The sequence below is a fragment of the Mobula hypostoma genome, chromosome 14, assembly GCF_963921235.1.
Source record: "Mobula hypostoma chromosome 14, sMobHyp1.1, whole genome shotgun sequence".
NCBI lineage: Eukaryota > Metazoa > Chordata > Chondrichthyes > Myliobatiformes > Myliobatidae > Mobula > Mobula hypostoma.
The window spans coordinates 19,375,547-19,398,601 of NC_086110.1; the positions used below are offsets into that span (position 1 = coordinate 19,375,547).

The 23,055-nt window shown below is 44.0% G+C and overlaps 1 protein-coding gene across 3 annotated transcripts in view; it reads right to left on the reverse strand.

The window, feature by feature from the left end:
• nlrc5 (NLR family, CARD domain containing 5) overlaps positions 1-22,791 on the reverse strand; it is a 258,886-nt gene extending 236,095 nt beyond the window's left edge. The window contains exon 1 of one of the 3 annotated variants that reach the window (XM_063066746.1): positions 22,698-22,791. In XM_063066746.1, the coding sequence (XP_062922816.1) occupies positions 22,698-22,738 (41 nt within the window). In that variant the 5' untranslated portion in view covers positions 22,739-22,791. Of the gene's footprint in view, positions 1-12,948; positions 13,270-22,256; positions 22,620-22,697 lie in introns of those variants that run through there. The other 2 variants (XM_063066749.1, XM_063066748.1) reach the window with 2 other exon arrangements.
• Between the last annotated feature and the right edge of the window lie 264 nt (positions 22,792-23,055).

A 23,055-nucleotide genomic window follows, 5' to 3' on the forward strand; every position in this document is an offset into this window, starting at 1 on the left:
CTCGAGGATCCCAAGCCAAGCTCAAGACCCAAGACCCCAGCCTCAAGCCATGCCATGTCCTTGCCTGGTTCTGGGGTCTGAGCCCGAGGCAAGACCCAGGTTCTAGGTCCTTGTCCAGTCTCGGGCTCGGAGTCCAAGTCTTGTCTCCTAGTCCATGGTTCCTAGTCCCGGTCCTGCTTTCCCTCGCCCAACTCTGCGTTCTTGTCCCTGCTCCTTACCTGAATCCTGTCACGTCCCTACTCTAGTCAAGTCCTGTTCCTTGCACTTCAGTGTCTGTGTCTTGCATTTGGTTCTGTTCCCAGCAACCCCGTGTGACAGTAGTTTATATTTGCATATGCTAATTACCAACAATGTAATCCTAATCTCTTTGTACTTGTATTGTTGTTGTATTTATGAATTTGAAAATTAATAAAAAGATTGAAAAAGAGAGTATTAGTCTTTAAGATTGAAATGCAAGCATGTGTTTGTGTGGATATATCAATGTCACACTTTTTGTACATATCAATAAACACAAAAAAACCCTCCTGACGAAGGGTTCCAGCCCGAATCATTGACTGATCGTTTCCACAGATGTTGCCTGACCTGCTGAGTTCCTCCAGCGTGTTGTGAGTGTTGCTCGTACATATCAATGTTATTTTCAAAGATCCCTAGACAAGATCATTAGATATAAAGGGTGACAATAGTTTATAACTGGTGTCAAACTAGCTTACTGTATGTCAAAACTTCCATCTTACTCCTAGAAGAGCAAAATGAAGAATTTTTTTTCTTTGAAGCTTAAAAATATAAGAATTCTAGTGTTGACCATTGATACAGTTAAGAGTACAGCTCAATGAACCAGTGCACTAACTTCCATTATTGAGACATATCTTCACCAAAGACCTTTTAGTTCCGCACAGTCAAAATGTTGCTGGGCACAGATAATGGTCTCTGACTTAATACAATCTTTTTATCGCTACAGCCAGCTTGGAATAAGTCCCTGAAGCACTCTGCCATGTTAGAGAAGGTAGCACAGTGGAACAGCGACTACTTCAAGGTATCATGTTAGATCCTGACCCCCAGTGCTTGTGTATTCTTCGTGTCATCACGTGTTTTCTCCAGGTCCTCTGGTTTCCTCCCTGTCTCAATGGGTTGGATCCAATTGCTCTGTTGGAGCTGTCATGGGCTCAAAGGGACAGATGGCCTCCTTGTACGTTGCAATAAGATGTTAAAGACAATCACGATTTGAAATTGAAACGATCTACATTCAGTGGCAATTTTATTAGGTATGTCTGTACACCTGCTCGAGGCCTTGGATCCAGGGAGACCTGGCCGTGTGGATTCAGAATTGGTTTGCCCATAGAATGCAGAGGGTGGTTGTAGATGAAGCATATTCTGCCTGATGTTCCACAGGGATCTGTTCCGGGACCCATGCTCTTTGCGATTGTTATAAATGACTGGGATGAAGAAGTGGAAGCTGGGTTAGTAAGTTGCCAGATGGCACGAAGGTTGCCTTGGATAACAGTAGAAGGTTGCTGTAGGTTACAACGAGACATTGATAGGGTGCAAAGAAGTGGCAGATGGAGTTCATCCAGAGAAGTAATACACTTTGGAAGGTTGAACTTGAAGGAGAACTGGTTAATAGCAGGATTCTTAGCAGCGTGGTGGAACAGATGATCCTGGGATCCAAGTTCATAGATCCTATGAAGTTGACAGGATGATTAAGAAGGTGTATAATGTGTCAGCTTTCATTAGTCCAGGGAATGAGTTCAAAAGCTGTGAGGTCTATAAAACTCTGGTTGGACTACACTTGGACTATTGTGTTCAGTTCTAGTCAGCTAACTATAGGAAGGATTTGGAAACTTTACAGACAGTGCCGTCGAGATTTGCCAGGATGCTGCCTGGATTAGCGAGCACATCTTATGAGGAAAGGCTGAGTGAGATGGGGCTTTTCTCTTTGGAGAGAAGGAAGGTGCAAAGTGACCTGATAGAGGTGTATAAGATGAGGTGGACAGCCAACACCTTTTTTTCAGGACATAATTTTAAGGTGATTGGAGGAAAGTAAAGGGGAGATGTCAGAGATAGGTTTTTTGTTAGAAAGAGTGGTGTGTGTGTGGAAAGCACTGCCGAGGTGGTGGCAGGTGCAGATATATTAAGGACACTTAAGAGATGAAATGGATGAGAGAAAACTGGAAGTGGAGTAGGTTATAAAGTCAGCACAACATGAAAGGCTGAAGGGCCTAAACTGTACTGTAACGTTCTATGTTCATAATGGGCAAAGATGTCAGTGTGGACATGCTGGCTTAATGTCTAGTTTCTCTGCTGTAGAACTTTGTGACTCCATGGCACAATATCTTTACAGGTGAGTTGTGGTATTGGAATCTTGGCACCATATATTTCTGAAGGATGAAAGGTAACAATCATGTTAAAATTCTTGGTGGGGGAAGATCTTAACAGTATGTTGAACGTGTATAATGTCAAAATAAAAGATTCATGTTGAAAAACACCATTGAAACCCTAAAATCAGAAACAGAAAGTGCTGGAAACTTTCAGCAGGAAAAGAAAATACTTGTTTAATGCAATAGACATTTCCTTTCACTACAGATATTTTTCTCCTCACAAATACTGCCGAGGATACTAAGTAAGAAGAGTTAAACATCGAACGTGTTTTAAATCATGTCACCTGCAACTTAAAACTTGATTGATTTTGAAATGTCTTTTTCTTGATGAAGGGGCAGCAACCTGACAGATTAGTGGTTTTTTGCTGCACAGATACTTCCTGACCAGAGGAGTACTTCCAGCACTCTGCATTTCAGATTTGCTGAATTCTCCTTTTTAAAATGATTGGAACCGCTGGCAAAACGGTCGTACAGTGGTTAGCCCAACCGCTCTGCCAGACCATGGATCACAGATGGGGCTTTAATTCCGCTGCTGTGTGTAAGGCGTTTGTATATTCTCCCTGTGCTCTCTTGGCAAGTTGTGGGCATGTTATGTTGCTGCCAGAAGCATGGCCACATCTGTGGGTTATCCCAGCACAATTCTTGGACCATGTTGGTTACTGATGCAAAATAAAACATTTCACCGTGTGTTTTGATGTTCATGTGACAAATTTACCTAATCTTCTCTTATAAACGATTAGTACTTTCAGTAGTCTTCTCTGTAAAAAAGAGGTGCGATGGAAGGAGTGAGGTGAACTTGCTACACAGTTGAAACTATAGCATGAGTAATACAAATACAAATAATGAGTATCACAAATATAAATAATGAACCAGATTTATAATTCTGCTTTTCAGTGATAGTCTACATATTTTAATGAATAATCTTCCATTGCTATAGTCCTCTATGGAAAATAACCTTGTCTAAGAAAATAACACATCGCCTTAAAGTTGAAGGGCCTTTGTCCTAGCATCCTATTGGTAGCTGATCCATACTCTTCATCACATTTTAACACTAGCTATTAAGATCAGATTTTCTCTGGTCTGAACAGAACATGAACAGAGCACAGGGATTTAGAGGTAAATGACTGTAGACTGATAAACCCACATACACAGCTGCGCCATAAAAATAGTTATATAGAGTTTGATTAGTACAAAAGTTCTAATCAAGAACAAAGGCATATTTTGACTTGTAGTGAGATGAAAGAGGATACAGGTTGCAGATTCCAGCTTCCGTTACAAAGCTAAAGAACGGTGTTTGCACTAGTGTATGAAGTCCACACCACAGAAATCTGCACTCTTATTTAAAACTTCAGTGAGGTAAATGCTTAGGTGTCCTCAAAAAAAGTTGTCAGCAGAAACCAAATTTGTCTTTATTTTTGTGACCACTAATAATGGTCACAAAAACAGGAAAAAAATTGTGAATGCTGAAAACTTGCAATAAAGACACAAAATTGTGGAACAACTCAAAAGGTCAGGGCTGAAAATTATATAATGGTTATGTTCCTGGGGTAAGAAGAAATCACAATTTAATTTTTAAAAATTCATTTGTAATTCAGATTGATTATAACAGCTTCAGATTTCTTTTCAAAACCGACGCATGAAATGGTTATTCATTCCAATGACCATGAAGCTTAAATGGTGCAGAACTCTTTCAGTATTGGACCAAAATGCCAGCCTAGATTTATGCTACTTTGAGAGGTGTGCAGAAACACAGAGACCTGTGGACACATACAGGTATTATTGACGGAGTGTGGACTCTCGTCAGAAAGTCATATAAATAACCCAAGGCACACACTCAGCAATTCAGGATCAGCTTCTTCCCCTCTGCCATTTGATTCCTGAATGGACACTGAACCCGTGAACATGACTTCACTTTTTAAGTATATGTTATTTCTGTTTTTGCACAATTTTTAATCTATTCAATATATGCATACTGTAATTGATTTACCAATTGATTGATTTATTTATTTTCATTTTCTTCTAGATTATGCATCGCATTGAACTACTGCTGCTAAGTTAACGAATTTCACGACACATGCTGGTGATAATAAACCCCATTCTGATTCTGATTCTAATAGTCAGGCAGGGGAGGTGTTGCTGCTGCAGTATGTGGGAGTTAATGAAAACCACAGGTATATGCAGTGACATATCTATAGTCAATACCTTCAAGTTCGAAAAAGAGAAAGGATACAGAGAAATCAAAGATAACAATGGTGAGGGGAGATGTAGAAAGTTACAGAAAAAGGACAATGCAATCACTTCATGAAATGGGCAATGGATGGAGAAGATGCACAAACAAAGCAGTATATCTGCAGATGGACCATACCAATGGTTTATCAGTGGTGGAAGGCATAAGCATTCAAGGTGGTGAGGCTGCATGGTTGGCACTGTGCTCATCTGGGAAGAGTGATCCATCATACCTGGCTTGTGCCCTGCAGGCCTACGAAAGACATTCTGACATCAAGGGGTGAGCTTTGAGTCACAAGGTATCAAGAGTCTTACTGTCATGGTCCAGTCTGTAAAGTCCATATTCTGGTTCATGGTCCAGTCCATCGACCCTTGCTCCAGGTTTTCCTGCCTACCCTGTTTCTGTTCCTGTTAAGCACTAATTAAGGCAGCTGATGCTCATTCGGGCTGGCTGCATAAATACCTCCAGAGACCAGGGTGTGGCTGCTGGATTGTTCTTGTCCTTACTCCTTGTATCCCTTGCTCTGCCTTCTGTTTCCTCACCTGAAGCCCTGCCTTGTCTTGCCGGTAACTCTCGCCTCACCTGAAGTTCTCGTCTCGCCTTGCTTTGCCAGAAGCCTTCCCTTCTCTTGCCGGTAACTCTCGTCTCGTCTTGCCCTGGAGCCACCCTGTACCTAGCTCCCTTCCTGTCCCTTGCCTCCGCCCAGGTAAGCCAGGCCGTCTTGCCGTTACCTGGGGTTGGTTCTGTCCCTTCCTGTCCCTTGCCTCTGTCGGGTGGTGATCCGCGCCCTGCCCAGGTGAACGGCGCCCTGCCCAGGAGGAGCCAAGCCTCGCCTCCCCTCAAGTCTCCTGCCTCCAGCCTCCAGCCTCGCCTCGCCTCGTCTCCTGTCTCCAGCCTTGCCTCACCTCAGGTCACCTGCCTCCAGCCTTGCCTCACCTCAAGTCCCCTGCCTCCAGCCTCGCCTCACCTCAAGTCCCCTGCCTCCAGCCTCGCCTCGCCTCAAGTCCCCTGCCTCCAGCCTCGCCTCGCCTCAAGTCCCCTGCCTCCAGCCTCGCCTCAAGTCTCCTGCCTCCAGCCTCCAGCATCGCCTCGCCTCGTCTCCTGCCTCCAGCTTTGCCTTGCATCATCTCCTGCCTCCAGCCTCGCCTCAAGTCTCCTACCTCCAGCCTCCAGCCTCGCCTCACCTCGTCTCCTACCTCCATCCTCACCTCAAGTCTCCTGCCTCCAGCCTCGCCTCACCTCAAGTCTCCTGCCTCCAGCCTCCAGCCTCGCCTCAAGTCTCCTGCCTCCAGCCTCCAGCCTCGCCTCACCTCAAGTCTCCTACCTCCAGCCTCCAGCCTCACCTCAAGTCTCCTGCCTCCAGCCTCGCCTCAAGTCTCCTGCCTCCAGCCTCGCCTCACCTCAAGTCTCCTGCCTCCTGCCTCCAGCCTCACCTTGCCTCGTCTCCTGCCTCCAGCCTCACCTTGCCTCGTCTCCTGCCTCCAGCCTCACCTCAAGTCTCCTGCCTCCAGCCTCCAGCCTCACCTCAAGTCTCCTGCCTCCAGCCTCCAGCCTCGCCTCGTCTCCTGCCTCCAGCCTCCAGCCTCGTCTCCTGCCTCCAGCCTCCAGCCTCGTCTCCTGCCTCCAGCCTCGCCTCGCCTCGTCTCCTGCCTCCAGCCTCGCCTCGCCTCGTCTCCTGCCTCCAGCCTCGCCTCGCCTCGTCTCCTGCCTCCAGCCTCGCCTCGTCTCCTGCCTCCAGCCTCCAGCCTCGCCTCGTCTCCTGCCTCCAGCCTCCAGCCTCGCCTCGTCTCCTGCCTCCAGCCTCGCCTCGTCTCCTGCCTCCAGCCTCCAGCCTCGCCTGAAGTCTCCTGCCTCCAGCCTCCAGCCTTGCCTTGCCTCGCCTCAAATCTCAGGACTCAGGTCTCAGGTCTCCAGTCTCCTGCCAAGCCTCACCTCGTCTCTTGTCTAGCCTCGAGCCTGAAGACTCCAGCCTCCTGCCTAGCCTCAAGCCTGATGTCTCTAGCCTCTAGCCTCTTGCCAAGCCAAGTCTCTAGCCTCAAGCCTGAAGACTCCAGCCTCGTCCTGCCTGCCTGCCAAGCCTCGTCCTTGCCTAGTTCTGGGGTCCGAGCCAGAGGCAAGTCCCAGGTACTGGGTCCTTGTCCAGTCTCTGGCTCAAAGTCCAAGCCTGGGCTCCTAGCTCTCTTGTTCAGTCCTGTTCCAGGTTCCTGGTTTTCCTGTCCATGTCCTTGCCATCACCCTGTATCCTAGTCCTGTCCCTAGTACTTCAGTGTCTGTGTCTTGTACTTGGGGTTCGTTCCCAGCCATGCCCGTATGACACTTACGTGCTGTTGCAGCCACAGTTTTTATGTGACTGTACAGCTGTGTCTCTTGTCAGTGCTGCCCCTCATAATATTGACATTTAATTGCCAAGGTGGGAGGTTCGGCTGGTTTTTGTTTCTCCCGTTATTCCAAAGGTGGCTTATTCAGTGACTATAGTATCACAGGAATATAACACTGCACTACTTTATCATACACGCAGCTTATGAACATCACTATCCAAAACAGATTTGAGCCCCTGAGGCGCCCAATGGTCCAGCAGATTTCCCACAGTGCCCATGGATACCATCTGACGGCCAGGGTCCAAATTACAAAGCACAGTCACAGGAGATGATGGTCTTCGGATTACAACATAAACCATATGCAAATTACCATTGGGCTGTCTCCATGGTAACGAAGGTAATACAGTATGAAGGTGTAGCAATTAGCATATTGCTATTACAACACCAGTGACCAGGGTTCAACTCCTGCCACTGTTTGTATGTTCGTCTCCATGAGCACATGGGTTTCCCCGGGCTCTCTGGTTTCTTTACACATTCCAAAGACGTAGGACATGTCATGTTGGCACCAGAAGTATGGTGACATTTGTAGACTGCGCAGTACAATCCTCACTGATTTGCTTCGATGCAAATGGCTCATTTCACTATATGTTTCGATAATTTGCGACAAATAACTCTGTTCTCTTTTAATCTAAATAACATAGTATTTTCGAGGAAATTATAGGTAGGGTAGACAAAGGAGATGCAATAAATGTGGTGTACTTGGATTTTCAGAAGGCATTTGACAAGGTGCCGACATGAGGCTGCTTAGCAAGATAAGAGCCCATGGAATTACAGAGAAGTTACTAGCATGGGTGGGGCATTGGCTGGTCGGCAGATAGCAGAAAGTGGGAATAAAGGGATCTTATTCTGGCTGACTGCCGGTTACCAGTGGAGATCCACAGGGGTTGGCATTGGGGCTGCTGCTTTTTACAATGTATGTCAATGATTTGGACTACGGTATTAATGGATTTGTGGCTAAATTTGCCAATGATAGATAGATAGAGGACAGGTAGTGTTGAGGAAACAGAGAGCCTGTGGAGAGACTTAGATAGTTTAGGGGAATGGGCAAATAAGTGGAAAATTAAATACAATGTTGGAAAGTGTATGTTCATGCACTTTGCTGGAAGAAATAAACAGGCAGACTATTATTTAGGTGAGGAGAGATTTCAAAATGCAGAGATGCGAAGGGACTTGGGAGTCGTTGTGCCAGATACCCTAAAGGTTAACCTCCAGGTTGAGTCAGTTGTGAAGAAGGCAAATGCAATGTTGGCATTCAGTTCTAGAGGTGTAGAATGTAAGAGCAGGGATGTGATGTTGAGGCTCTATGAGGCACTCGTGAGACCACACTTGGAGTATTGTGTGCAGTTTTGGGCTCCTTATTTTAGAAAGGATATATGATATTGGAGAGGGTTCAGAGAAGATTCACAAGAATGATTCCAAGAATGAAAGGGCTACTGTATGAGGAACATCTGGCAGCTCTTGGGCTGTTTTCTCTGGAGTTCAGAAGAATGGGGGTATCTCATAGAAACATTCTGTATGTTAAAAAGCCTGAACAGATTAGATATGGCAAAGTGATTTCCCATGGTAGGGAAGCCTTGGAAAAGAGTGCGCAACTTCAGGATTGAAGAACATCCTTTTAGAACTGAGATGTGGAGAAATTACTTTAGTCAGAGGGTGGTAGATCGGTGGAATTTGTTGCCACGATGGCTGTGGAGGCCAAGTCATTGGGTGTATTTAAGGCAGAGGTAGATAGGTTCTTGATTAGCCAGGGCATCAAAGGGTATGGGGTGAAGTCAGGGGTGTGGGGATGACTGGAATGAATTGGATCAGCTCATGACTGAATGCCAGAGCAGACTCGATGGGCCAAATGGCCTACTTCTGCTCCTGTATCTTATGGTGTTATGGTTATTTGGGCTGGGAGAACTGAAACATCCAAACAAAGAGAGGGAGATGAGAGCTTCCGTCACATCCAAAACAACTGCCTGTCCCCAGCAATGATGAATTCCCCCTGGTACCAACTTCTCACTCCTTGGTGGTGAGGGGCTTCGTTGTTCACCCCAGCTTGTCCAGCACCTGCCATGCAGGCATGGGGGAGCTGTACAGCCCAGAAACAGGGCAGAGAGAGAGTAACCTTCATTTTAGTTTTCCATGGGTATGTATTCTGAGTGCCCAGGAAGACATCAATATAGTTATAAAACTAGTTTTGGGGAAATTAATGGGTCTAAAGCTGATAAATCCCTAAGATCTGTATCTCAATTTCTTGAAGGAAGTGACAATAGAGATAGTGGACCACTGGCCAGTGTTTTCCAAGCTTCTGTAGATTTGAATTTTGCGAATTTAAGTTCACCTTTTAAGAAAAGGCGTAAGAAAACGGGACCAGTCATCCTGACATCGACTGTAAAGAGAGATGATGAAATTTATCAGTAAAATGACGATGGGATATTAGAGAATAACCATAGGACTATGCAAAGGTAACACTTCAACAATAATCTACTCGTGCCTGAATAGTCTGCAACTAGTATGGGTGAGCTGGTAGACATGATCGAGTTAGACTTTCAGAAAGTTTTTGAGATGCTGTCACATTATGTTAAACCAAATTCGAAAGTGTGGAACTATACAGAATTGAGGTGTGATTATTGGACAGTAAACAGAGAACAAATAAGCAACTCATTTTGGGATTGGGAATTTTTGACTAGCGTGGTGCTGCTTTCAATTTACAACAGAGATCTGCATGATGTTCAATAAATCCAAGCTGGCTGATACTGGCTGGCAGCTTGCGGACAGAGTGGGCCGTGAGGATGGTGCAGAGAAAGTTCAGGGAATATAGACAGTCTAAGCGAATGTATAAGGTTGTAGCAGATGGGGAGAACTCAAAATAACATAGAACATTACAGCACAGTGGGGCCCTTTGGCCCACTATGTTCTGCTAGCCTTTAACTTACGCTAAAATCAATCTAACTTTCTCCCCACATAGCCCTCTATTTTTTATCATTCATGTGCCTATATAAGAGTTTCTTAAACATCCCTAATGTATCTGCTTCTGTCACCACCCCGGCAGTGCATTCCACATACCTACGACTATGTATGAAGCAGTTACCTCTGACATCCCTTCTACACTTCCCTCAAATGACCTGAAAATTATGCCCCCTTGCATTAGCCATTTCTGCCTAGGGAGAAAAGTCTCTGGTCATCCACTCTTTCTTTACCTCGTTTCATCTTGTGCACCTCTATCAAGTCACCCTTTATTTTAAAATGGTGAGATTTTGAAAGGAGTTGGTGCTCAGGGGAACTGGGGTGACCCACATATAAATTATTACAAGTTAACATAATGAATTAAAATGATAGATTTATGACTGTAGAATTGAAATCATAGAGATAACAGAATACAGCACAGCATCAAGCCCTTTGGCCCACTGAGTCAACATCAAGCATCAAGCTCCCTTTCTAAGAATCCTGCCCTAACCTATTTTACTTTCTCCAAAATCATTGTATTTAAAAAAAAACAACTGCACAATGCAAAGGAAAGCATCTGGGAGGAAATGAGTCAACCACAGAACATGTTTTGGAACACACGGCCCCAAAAAGGTGATCTTCCCGGCCCATTTCTACAGCTCTCTGACAACTGCTCAGGGATAGTACTATGTGCATCTTGGACTAGAGGGTCTTTCACAGAATATTTCACATGAACATCATGGGCAGGCCTTCCAAACTGGGCTTTGGGGTGGGAATCAGAAGTTTGACACAACTACCCTACATCTCCATCAGTCACACAGTCCATATTAAGGGATGGGAAATAGAACGCTTCCTTGTCCAATCTAGAGTCAGACAAAGTTGCCCAGTCCCTCCTATCTTTAATATTGAACGTAGTATCGAGTCGTTTGCCAAAGGTCCAAGTGTGGGTCAATGGAACTATAGAGAATAACGTTCAGCACAGACTAGATGGGCTGAATGGCCTGTTTCTGTGCAGTATGACCCTAACAGCTGCCACGAGGCAACCATTGAAAAAAAAACGCTGAGCTGCCCAAAACTTGTTGATCTTCCATGTTACGGAGCTGTCCATAAGTGATAGCTAGCTGGGACATTCCGGGGTGTACCAATGCGTACTGATGAACAAACTGAAGCTCATTGTAGGTACTGCAAAGGGTCTATGCCGAAGCCATAGATCTGGGTAGCCGCTGCCACTGTGGGACCAGGCATGGTGCAAAGTTTAGGGGAAAAAAAAGCAGGAGAAGCATTGGGGCTTTTTATGAGAACACATTGAATTGATGGAAGAATGAATGTAGAGAAAGACATGCCCCAATAATTTTACAATATATGGGTTCCTTAAGGTTGTGATAGCTGGAGGTTGGTAATGGGACAAGCTCCCACTACCTATTAAATGCTCCCAGTGGCGTGAGCCTCAGACAGCCTGTGACAACCAAGTCCAGCTCCTGGCCTTCACGTGTGGCTTAGCTACTAAACCCGACAGAACCATTTCTACTGACAGGAGAATGGGCAAAGGCTGATTACTGGCACCTTCAAACCAGTCGCTTCGGGCAGATTGGGCTCATCAGCTGTGGTTGGCAGCTCATCTAGAAGGAAAACTCTGATCTCAAACCACCGCTGTCTTGCGGCTATACCCACTCACGGGGAAGGCTTCGGGAGTAAGTACCGAGGGGAAAAATCCGGTGCTGGAGTCCCTAAGCCAGTCCTACATTGAGTTCAACACTGACTGGCAACTCCTGCAATGCTACTGGTACCAAACTATATCGGTCTCTGCTGTTCCTATGGGTTCATCAGGTGCGTGGAGAAAAGGAACTTGCAACAGCTTGCTCTCCATATTGTACCGCCCAGGCTTGCGTTTCTAGACAGCCAGGACACAAAGTCCATGGTCAACCCTGACCGGCGGAGGCCTCAGACCTCAGACGGTACATTACAAACATATTTTGCTGAAACATCGCCTAAGCACTCACATGCACGCGCTAGTGCGCGCGCGCGTGTGTATCGGCGGTGGGGGGAGACAATATAGAGAGTTAAACTCTCCGGCATATTGGAAAAAAAATCACTTTCTGTGATTCATTTCAAAGTTCAAAGTTGACTTTATTATCAAAGTACATATACATCACCATATACAACCCTAAGATTCATTATCCTGTGGGCATACTCCAACAAATCTACGGAATCCTAACTCCAACTGGAAGAACCAGAGTGAAGAAAACAACTACGGATACGCAAATACAAGTCAATTACAATATATATCGAGAACATGAGATAAAGGGTCCTTGAAAGGGAGATCATGGGTTGTGGGAACATTTCAATGACGGGGCAAGTGAAGTTGAGTGGGATTTGTTCACGAGCCTGATTGTCGAGGGGTGTGGTCCTGAACGTGGTGGTGCGAGTCCTGAAGCCCTTGGACTTTCTATCTGATGGCAGCAGCGGGAAGAGCGCATGACCTGGGTGGCGGGGGTCACTGTTGATGGATGCTACCACAGCGTTTCATCTACATGCGCTCAATAGCCGGCGGTGATTTACGCGACATGTACTGTGCCGTATCCATTACTTTTTCTCTCTCTCGGTAATAACACGAGCCCCTAGCTGCTACATACAATAACACAACTGTATCATCACACGTGCCCGAGAAAGAGATGATTTCACTCATCACTCATTCAGGGACCCTCAAGTCTGCCCGTTTCTCTTTAATGGGCCAAGATGCCGTCCTCCCCTCCCGCCCCCTGCCTCTCCACGCGCTCTTGTTTATAAACCCTTCCCGCTCTGCATCTCCTGCCACTAGCTCCACACAAAAACTAAAGAGGCAGCCCTCACTTTACTCGCAGGAGCTGCCTTAATTCCTGCCCTCACTGCCACCCGCTTCCGCTCACCGCAATGACACAACCGACCTGACCATTCATCAGCGGCAGGCCGCCAACTTTTATCCCGAGCCCCGACAAAGTAAAGGTTGCAGCAGCCGGCTGTTTAGTCAGCTGTACCCCGCAACCACTGACACACCTACCCGGTAACCGGCGGCCCGGCATCCAGCCCCTGCAAGGGAATCGCGGGGCTTCATGAGCGATTCTCTCCGCAAGTGAAAATGAAACTAAGCACCCGCCACTGCCTAGGTTTCAAAGAACTCGGATCTGGTTTACAGAAAATCACGTGGCCCTTCCTTCTCTATAAGTGAGGGAAAAACAAAATTGCCGGCTCAGCTTAACGCCCATTCGACCCTCTGATTCCTGCCGCTTTCGGCTTCCCACACTCCCCCAGAACAGAGCAGCCACAAGGGTCTCCTCCATTTATTTAGTTATGACTGGAATTTAAAGTCCCAGAGCTGCCAGTTTAGTTGGCACGATGTGAGCGTCACTGTTTGTTGCCAGTCCCTGAGTACAGTGGGAGACCTCTTTCCTGACCCACTGTCGTCGTTCCACTGAACGGAGCCGATGGAGAGGGAACCCCGTGATAATGAGAGAAAGGTGTTTGTATTTACTAGTCAGTCTAGTGTGGAGCTTGAAAGGAAACCTGCGACTGGTGGAATTCCATGTCTTGCTATATATTATTTTCATAGGAAAAACCGCTGGTTCCTGACGTACCATTGGGCTAAACCAGTTAGTATGCAGTGTATGCATTGGTAGTGAGGGAATGGCTAGTCAGGGTGGTGATTACGTGGGCTACTTTATTCCGGTGAGATTTTTACTAGTGGCCTCTGGATGCTGATTCAGATGTAAGCACTTGAGACTGGCTCATCTGCCCTTCGATATGGGTTTGAAATAAAACCTTCGTCCATTGTGAAGATGGGCAGGGGGATTCCCCTAGTGTCTTAGTTATAGACTGGCACAATACAGAAACAGGCTCTGCTACCTACTGCCAATCATTGTGTCTAATACTAAACCCACATTAATTCCATATGATTTTAAGTCCCAATCATTCAACTATCTGTCAAGATGCCTCTTTGATGTTGTTACTGTTTCTACTTTCACCAGCAGCTCCAGCAGCTCATTCTAAATACCAGGTACACCTTTAGTGAACCTGTTAGATTCCCTTTCACCACATCTATCTCACCATGAACAAACAACTTCTAGTTTCAGAAGCCTGTAGCATGAGAAAAAGACTCTGGCTATCTAACCTATCTGTGCCATACATATCTTTAGGCCTGTGTAGGGAGCCAGAGAGCATTGGGCTCTGAGATGGTTCGAGCACCTGGATTGGTTAATTGTTGCCGAGAGTCATTACCCATTTAGAGTTTCTTGTATTTTTCTCCAGCGACACACTCTTTTGTAATGTGGTCTCCGGGTACTTTCGGCTTAAACTTGTTAAGATTCTTTTGATAGGCTCAGGGATTCGGTATTACTTGTAGTATTTAAACTGACACCTGATTAGCAGTTATTGCAGGCTCCTAGTTTTGAGAATGCTACATCTCACGTTGTTGTTTGGTCGAGCCATTGATGTTCTGTTGGAATTCTTATGAATAAACCCTGGTTGATATCTCTACTTTGGAGTCTGTCTCTCATATAACCATGAAAACCATATAACAATTACAGCATGGAAACAGGCCATCTCAGCCCTTCCAGTCCATGCCGAACTCTTACTCTCACCTAGTCCCACCGAGCTGCACTCAGTGCATAACCCTCCATTCCTTTCCTGTCCATATAGCTGTCCAATTTAACTTTAAACGACAACATCGAACCTGCCTCTCCTCTGCATCCAGGTTCCGGCACACATTGTGACACCCCTCAGTCTCCTTCACTCCGAAGAAAACAGAACTAGCCTGTCTAATCTCCACTGATAACTCAAACTCTTGGTCAGTAATTATCCCTCAATATTTATGTAACAATAATTGATTCTCCTTTAAAATGCCTCTTGGATAACCAGAAATCCATGAAAGGCATTAAAATTTCTTTTGTCCATTTTCTAACTTATTGTTTATTTGGTAATGTATTTTCTATAACCTCAGTGAGAACGTTTAAGAAAAATCATAATACATCTCAATTATACCTGTTTTTATCTGAATGAAACTATAGGTAACTGGGTATGCAGTTCTCATAATCCTCAAACTATAGAACACCCTCAGTAGGTTTCTATTCCCTTGGGTGATATACTGTGAACCAAATTTTTACATTAAAATAATCCTTTCTCGCTCTCTCTTTCTCCCTCTATCTCTCCAGAGTCCAGAAGAGGTTCATGAAAATGATCTCAGGAATGAAAGTGGAATTTGATGGCTCTGCGCCTGTACTCACTGGAGTTTAGTAGAACGGGGGGGGGGGAGCAGGGAGGATGTCATTGAAACCTATCAAATAGTAAAAGGCCTAGATTGAGTCGACATGGAGAGGATGTTTCCTATAGTGGGGGAGGAGTCTAAGATCAGAGGACAAGGACATCCATTTGTAACAGAGATAAGGAGCAATTTCTTTCATCAGAGTGTGGTGAATCTCTGAAATTGCCACAAATGGCTGTGGAGTACAAGTCACTGGGTACATTTAAAGTGGAGGTTGATAAGTTCTTGATTAGTAAGGGTGTAATAGCTTATGGGAAGAAATCAGGAGAGTGGGGTTGAGAGGCCGTGATGGAATGGGAGAGCAGACACGATGGGCCAAATGGCCTAATTCTGCTCCTATGTCCTATTGTCAATCTCTCTCCCTATCTCTCTCTCTCTCTCTCTCTCGCTTTCTCTAGCTATCTCTATATCTCTCTATCTATCCACTTATATATCTATCTCTCTGTATCTCTTTTTCCCATCATAATTATATGAGGTTGGGCATTACGTTAAAGCTTACCCATGTGAAATATTAAAATAGAATTTTACTCTCTCCCTGTGGGTGAATAGGAAGTTGTCTTGACCCTTTTATATTCCTAAATGACTATCAAAAAAACAGACCGCTATTTATCGGGAATTCCTCAGCTCTGAACAAATTGTCTTCCATGGAATTGTAGGATTAGTGTAATAGCCTTCACTCCAAAACATCGGTATTTTAACAATTGTGCTTGCTCTAACAAGGGAGAACATTGCTATTTTGAAGATAAATACTTCAGCAGAATTCCAATAGCAGTACCTCTTCTTTTCCAGCTTAACAATATTCCCATTTGTAACCATTTCTCTGGGGGCAACCAGAGCGGAATCATATTTTATATATTGAGCCTGTATTAATGGAGGCTTCTCCAAAAATTTCATCTTATTTTTTACCAGGTATAGTACAGAGCACTGCATAAACTTTGATCTGAACAGCCACTGAGACACGTGGAACGCGGATCACATTCTTCCTTCTTTTTATCAATAAGATACGATATAATAACATCCTTCAGTATGATATAATAACTACCTTATATAATCAACAAAACAATTAAAAATTTAAATTGCATAATGCAGCAAAAGATGGGGGACCCAAGTCACACAATATCTTTAATCCCTGAATCTGCCCCAAGATCACTTTCATAATATCAGCGATGATATTATAAAAGAGGTTCCTCAACTACAAGATATATCTGAATGAACATTGCCAAGTTAATCCAAAATACTCTTTGTGGAAGTTCCGGGTGGACTCTTGCTCAATGGAGCAAGTAATTGAACTATAAATACACTAAAACAGATACTTAACAACAACTTTAATCAAAACCAAGATATCCCAGTTCTGCTTTAAAAACTGTAAATCTTTCACTCTATCTTAATTCTGAGGAAGAGTCACTAACCATTAATAGTACCTGGTTTCCTTTTACACTAATGCTGCTTGACTGGCCGAGCTCTCCCAGCAATTCTGTTTTGGCTTCAGAAAACATGACCGGCTGCACTATTGTAATATGTATTTAAACAAAAACAGGAAAATACAGTGCAGATGATGAAACACCTGTTAAGAGGGAAATTGAGAAAGCTGGGGTGGGGTCTGATGGCAAGAATGAAAGGGAAGTCTGATTGTGCGCAGCCAAAACGAAGCTAAATGTTGGTGCTGGCTGATGAAAGTGTGTTTGGAGGACATTAAGTGGGAAGAGACAAATAAAACCTGAAATACTGAAAGAGGAAAGGAAAAAAAACAGAGCACAAAAGGTAGCCATTACAAGATTGGCTGATTTATTTGTAATTGTAATTCATTGTAGGGTCCCAAAGGCAACGATTCTGAGCTGGGTCAGAAAATCAATCACGATGTTCCTCGATGTTTACACCAATATTCGCTGGATCTATAAATTTAGCAACTTCAGATAATCGCCCGTTCTAGTCTTGATTTACTGGCTATGTGTCTGGAAATGCATAACATTTTCCAGTATACTGTTTCGTTTTTCTGTCGCTTCCTATCCATACCACCTCCTAACTATCTTTTTTCAGCTCACACAATTACTCCCCACTTCTAACTTTCCTGATCTCCACCTTATCATGGAGCTTCCCTCTTCCTTTATCATTTTCCTGCAACTTCAGATTTATTCTTTTCCCAGCTCTGATGTTAGATCAAAGACATTCACAATACAATGGAGGAAGGACTGCTGGCCTTAAGGTGCACTGAGGTGCAGAAGTCCCCAGGGCCGGTCTCAAGTACATCCTCAGACCTTGTGGGAAGTAGGGAAGAAACTGCAGAAGGCCTTGTAGAAATAGTTGCCTTATCTTTAGCCACAAGTGAAGGGAGGGTGAATAAATCATCAGGGACAAAGACAGGGTCTTTTTCCTCAGGAAAGGGGAAGATCATAGTTTTAAAAGGGACTTTTTTTGGTCAACCTCTTCACGCTGAGGGTGTGTGCGTAGATAGAGTGAACTACCATAGTGAGGCAGGTGCAATAACAACATTGAAAAGTGCATGAATCGGATGGTTATGGTGGGGGGGGGGGTTAAATGTGGATAAATGGTGGACAACTAGCTGGGCGGGCACCTGGTGACGGACATGTTGGGCTGAAGTGTCTGTTTTCTGTGTTACTGTGTTTCAATGTATTACCCCGTCACTCTTATGCCCTGGTGCATTAACCCTATGTTTCTCTATCCATAAATTCTCTCTGACCTGCTGAATTCTTTATATTCCCACTTCAGATTTCCATCATCCACAATGTTTTGTTTTTGCATTTACCCTCTTATTTCATTTGATGAGCTCCCCCTCTTTCTTCCTTATGCTTAAGTGCCCACACATTTGTTTAATTATTATAGAAATGTGACAAATTATCAGTTTAAGTACAAAAATATCATTTGCTATTGCTGAATGCTGACAGTAAAAAAAAAGAAACCTAAGTCCATCAATAACTGAAAGCCCTATTCAATGGTCCAAAAATAACATTACACACAATTTTCATTCAGAAATCAAACACCCTAACGATGTCGGCGTCATCCAAACTTTCAGCATTGCATCTGGGTTGAAAATCACCATCAATGAAGCGCTGCTCTAAATATGGTTCAAAATGCTCCAACAGTGTAAAAACTATTTTGATGCCCCTATAATATCGTCACTGATCAAAGTTTTGGTCCAAAACAATCACCAGTTTAAACAAAATAGGAATCTCACAGACTAATACTCTAACCAATTTTAATATATTTTCCTGTTAAAATAATTTGCATTTAACAATCTAGCCTAATAGACTTTACATAAAAATAATTAAACGAATAGGGCAGGGAGTGGACAATGTAATGACAATTGTGGAGGGAACAGTGATCTACCCATGGTTAATTTAAAATGCAGAAGCGTGAGACAACAAATGTAATAGTTGATATTCAGTAGTTACAACTTGAAAGGCAACACATATGAATTTAATGCAACAGTGAATAAATTGGATAATTTAAAATCCAAAAATAACGTATTTGATATACAAAGAACATAAAACTAGAATAAATGTATATTTAAGTTTTAAAAGAAGGTCTTTTCGCGGGCGTTAAATAAATGGAAATACAAGAGAATAACATAATTTACGCAGATACAGTATATTACCGGGAAAAAAAACACATTCAAGTGAAAATACAGTGCTAACTCAGCGAGCCTTACCGGTCGCATTAAACCCAAATCATTATCCTGTCACTAATTTAACCCCAGCCTCAAGTCGTCATGACACGAGGCGCTGACATCTCCGTTCACCATATCCCTCATCAAAATTCATCGTATGTAGAGAGGGAACGGCTTTTCACAAGATCAAAGGCACATGGAGTCCAATGTTAATCTGAAAATCTAAGGCGAAAATCATTTTATGAACGTCTAAGATTTTAAGAAAGAGATCCGGCTTGAAATCTTGTGGGAGGCTGCGATACCTAGGAGCTGGGCGCTGGAGACCAGATCGTGCCGGGACAGGAAATGAGGTTTGAGGGCTTTCTTCGTGAATTTGATAGAATGTTCTGCAGAATAATCGCTCAGTCTATAGCAACACACATAAAAGTTGCTGGTGAACGCAGTAGGCCAAGTCAATCTATATTTGGTATCCCAGCTACGGGCTAGAGTAACCACTCTTAACGTATGGCTTCCACCTTGATATTTACTTGTCGAAGTTCACTTTTATGACAGCTGAAGCCTAACGCTGACCGGATGAGGCGCATGGATCAATTGATAAATATTTCAAAGCCCGAAAAAAAAAGTTTAAGTGAAACTATAAACGAACAATGTCATTCGAGGGAGCAAATCGATTTGCCCGAGAAGGATGGTGATTCTTGTCTCCGGAATTTTGTTAATTTGAATAGCCCACAGTATGCTGTTTCACTGCTAGGCGATGTTCCCCTGCTTTTATGCATGTGCCTTATTTTTTACCTTCACATCAGTGAGGGGTGCGGTGCGGTGGGGTGGGGGATATATCACCCACTCAGAGTGCAGAGATCTGTTGTGAGGAGAATGCTGTACAGTTTGAGTGACAAATCCCGCCTGCGGGCCAGCACGACTTCTGTTTCCCTTTTATCGCGACAGTGTACCTTGCTATCGGCCACGCGGCGTGGATACGGTATGTGGAGCTGTCCTATCTGTGGGTACCTGATGGTCGGTGCGACCCAGGATACCGAAGCGCCTCTTGCAATGCTCTATGGCTCTCTAAATATCGGGCATGCAGTTAGGTCATTCTTAACTGGCCAAAGATTGTTAAATTGCTACGAATTAAAAAAAAAACAGAAAATGCTGGAAACATCCAGTCGATCAGACATCGTCTGTGAAAAGGGAAACAGTCTGTTTTCAGCATTTTCTTTCTTATTTTAGTTTTCCTATCTGATTTTCATTGAAATTGTTGCACGCGGTTCCGGATTCAAAATTTCGTCAAAAGGCTGACATTCAGCCGCATTCTCCCTGTCATAATCACATGGTTAACAAATCTCACGACACATGCCAGTGATAATAAACCCGATTCTCATTCTGATAGGGAGGGAAGTAACCCGAATACTGTTTATTTTTTTTTTGTTTGCTGCTGACTTCTGCATAATATCATATCGCCTTCTGAGGTAACAGACGAAGTTAAAACTTTAGATAAGTTTAGCATCCCTGAACATAAAGTTAGAAGTATTGCTTCCAATGATAATCTATAGGTGGCAAGGACATCCCCGTCTGTGTGCGTGCATGTGAAAATGCAGCACATCACAAAACACACGCACACAAACACCTTGTACCAGATATTCTTGTAGATACTCTAAAAGCCTGAAAGCGCTCAACACTAAGCTCTAGTACAGCTTCTACTCCGAGGTCATAGGGCCATTGACTGGTTCAATAATACTACAGATGCGTTCTTGGCCTCACGATCTACCTCGTTATGATTACTGTTTACTTGCATTGCACTTTCTGTGCAGCGGCTACGCTTTATTTTGTATTCAGTTGTTAGACTCAAAGCACTGTGTGATGATCTGATCTATATGAACAGTATGCAGTGCAAACTTTTCACTTGGTACATGTGACAATATTAAACCAATACTAATTCCAATAATTATATTAAATTATTTCTACAATTATTTGTATTTGTTTTCAAGAGGACAATTTATATCATCTGTTCGTTCATCTGATTCTCACACTTAACCTTTATTTTCAGGTATATATTCTAGCGTTGTGTTTGTAATAAATGACCTTAATATCTAATAAAAATATCAAGTGAGTTTTTGATGTCAGCTATCCCTTATGCATTATCGCTTGTTGTAGGAGCGGAAACTATGCAGGTAATGTCAGGGTTATTTTATTAACTTTTATTAAATCGCTGTTTAGATATGTGGGTACAGATTAGTTTTCGCCGTATAGTCTGAACTAATGCCTCTCTTCTCTACTGAACGTATATATCTTATTGAAACAGCTCTCAGCAAGAAATCTGCACTGACGATATCTTGCTAAATGCTGTTTTAATGGGCTAGATGCTCTAATCGAAGATAAACACATCAGTTTTATCACTGAACATATGTCATTTTTATTATGGTTGGTGAGCGGGCTTTTGGCCTTGGTACAGGAAGACATAGTTATCAGTTACATAAGTGGAAAATTGATGGAAGCAGCAGGAAACAGGGTAGAAGAGAAAAGTTTTTTTTTAAAAAACCGGAGTGAAGTTTATTGATGAGTCCTTACGGATTAGCACTGGAATCACTGCTTTTCATGCTGATCCCAAACCCAACCCCTTTGTACAAGCAACAAAAACATCCAGCAAAACCATTGGGTGTGCAATCTCTAAGTTTGTAGAAGATGCAACATTTGGAGATGAAGTGGGCACTGAAACGAATAGCAAATAACTTCTGGGAACACACACAAAATACTGGAGGAACTCGGCAGGCAAGGCAGCAACTAGGAAAGAGTAGAGTCGACGTTTCGGGCCGAACCCCTTCAGCAGGACTCTAGGAAACACAGACCGGCTGGTGGGACGTGGGAGTAGGTGGCAAATGGAAGTTAATGCTAAGAAAAGAGAAGTGTTGGCATTTTGCTCTGAAGAATAAAAAGGGGCAATAAAAATTAGAGGGAATGAGTATAAAATGGATACAATAGAGATCTGGAGTCTATCTGCGATGTCCACTGAGAGTAACGGGGTTAAAATGCATCCCTGAAATGAAATAAGGGGCAGCGACAGAAAGGGGAAAATCATGATGGCTTTTTACAAAACGAAACAACTGGAACGTTGCTTCCAGTTCCGAGCGCCACACACTTTGGGAGAGAAGAGCCTGGAAAAGGTGCAGAAGAGATATCTTGATGCGATGGATGAGGGACTTGAGTAATATGGATAAACTGAGGTAGTTCTCGCTCGGAGAGTCGAGGCCGAGGGATGAAGACAGAAATGTTTAAAAACACTAATAGTAGAAAGTAGGGAGCAACTTCGTATTGGCAGTAGGATCACGAAGGGGAGGGGGGCAGAGAGACGCTCGGTAAAGTGAAACGCGACAGTTTTTTTGCTGTTACTTTAGGTCTGGGATGCATTGCCTGTGTATCTCAATTTGCGAACCTTTGGGAAGGGGCTCTGACGGAACTGAATGGCTCGCATTTCCCACTGCAACCTTTCAGCGAACTTTCCTCTGCGCAGACCGACCGCTGGAGGCCGCGGCATCACGACGGCACTTGTTATTTCTGAGCAGGCCGGGTCAGCGCGGTCGTTGGCTGGGTCTCGGCGCTGCGCACAACCGTTCCAACCCGACTGACGTGAAATAACTTCATTCTTTTTGCTCGCGTGTTCTCCATCCGTTCCCTCTTGCAATCAACACACACAGAATTAAATATTTCCATTTGGCGTCTGAACATCTCACACCTCCTACAAGAGCATTGTGCATCGCATTACCACCAACCACCGTTCTTAGCCATAGAGTTCACATTGTCCCTGATCAGCGTCCACACTGCAACTACTCTTCCACAAAAGATCTGTTCACTTTTCAACAGTGGTAATTCTTACCTGGGAGCGCATGATAACGCCAGACTCTTTACGTTGTGCATCAAACAAAGAGCAAAATGAAAATGAAACTCAGAGCTGATTATAGTGACGGGGCGTGGTAACACTTGGACAAAAAACCATGCAGAAGTTGCTGCTGCTCCCAGCATATCCCGTGGATTTATCCCATCATGCCTAACGTGCTTCAGAGGGGACAGACTCCACACTCTGATTTTCTGCCGCTCGGCGGGTTTCCGGGCCATGACTTTCTCTTTGACAAACAGAGAAAGTTTGTCAAAGAGAAAACCCCCTTCTGTAGTTACCAGGCGAAGTCGGTCCTTTCTTTTCCAAATGGTCATGAACGCCGCAACCGGGAATCCTC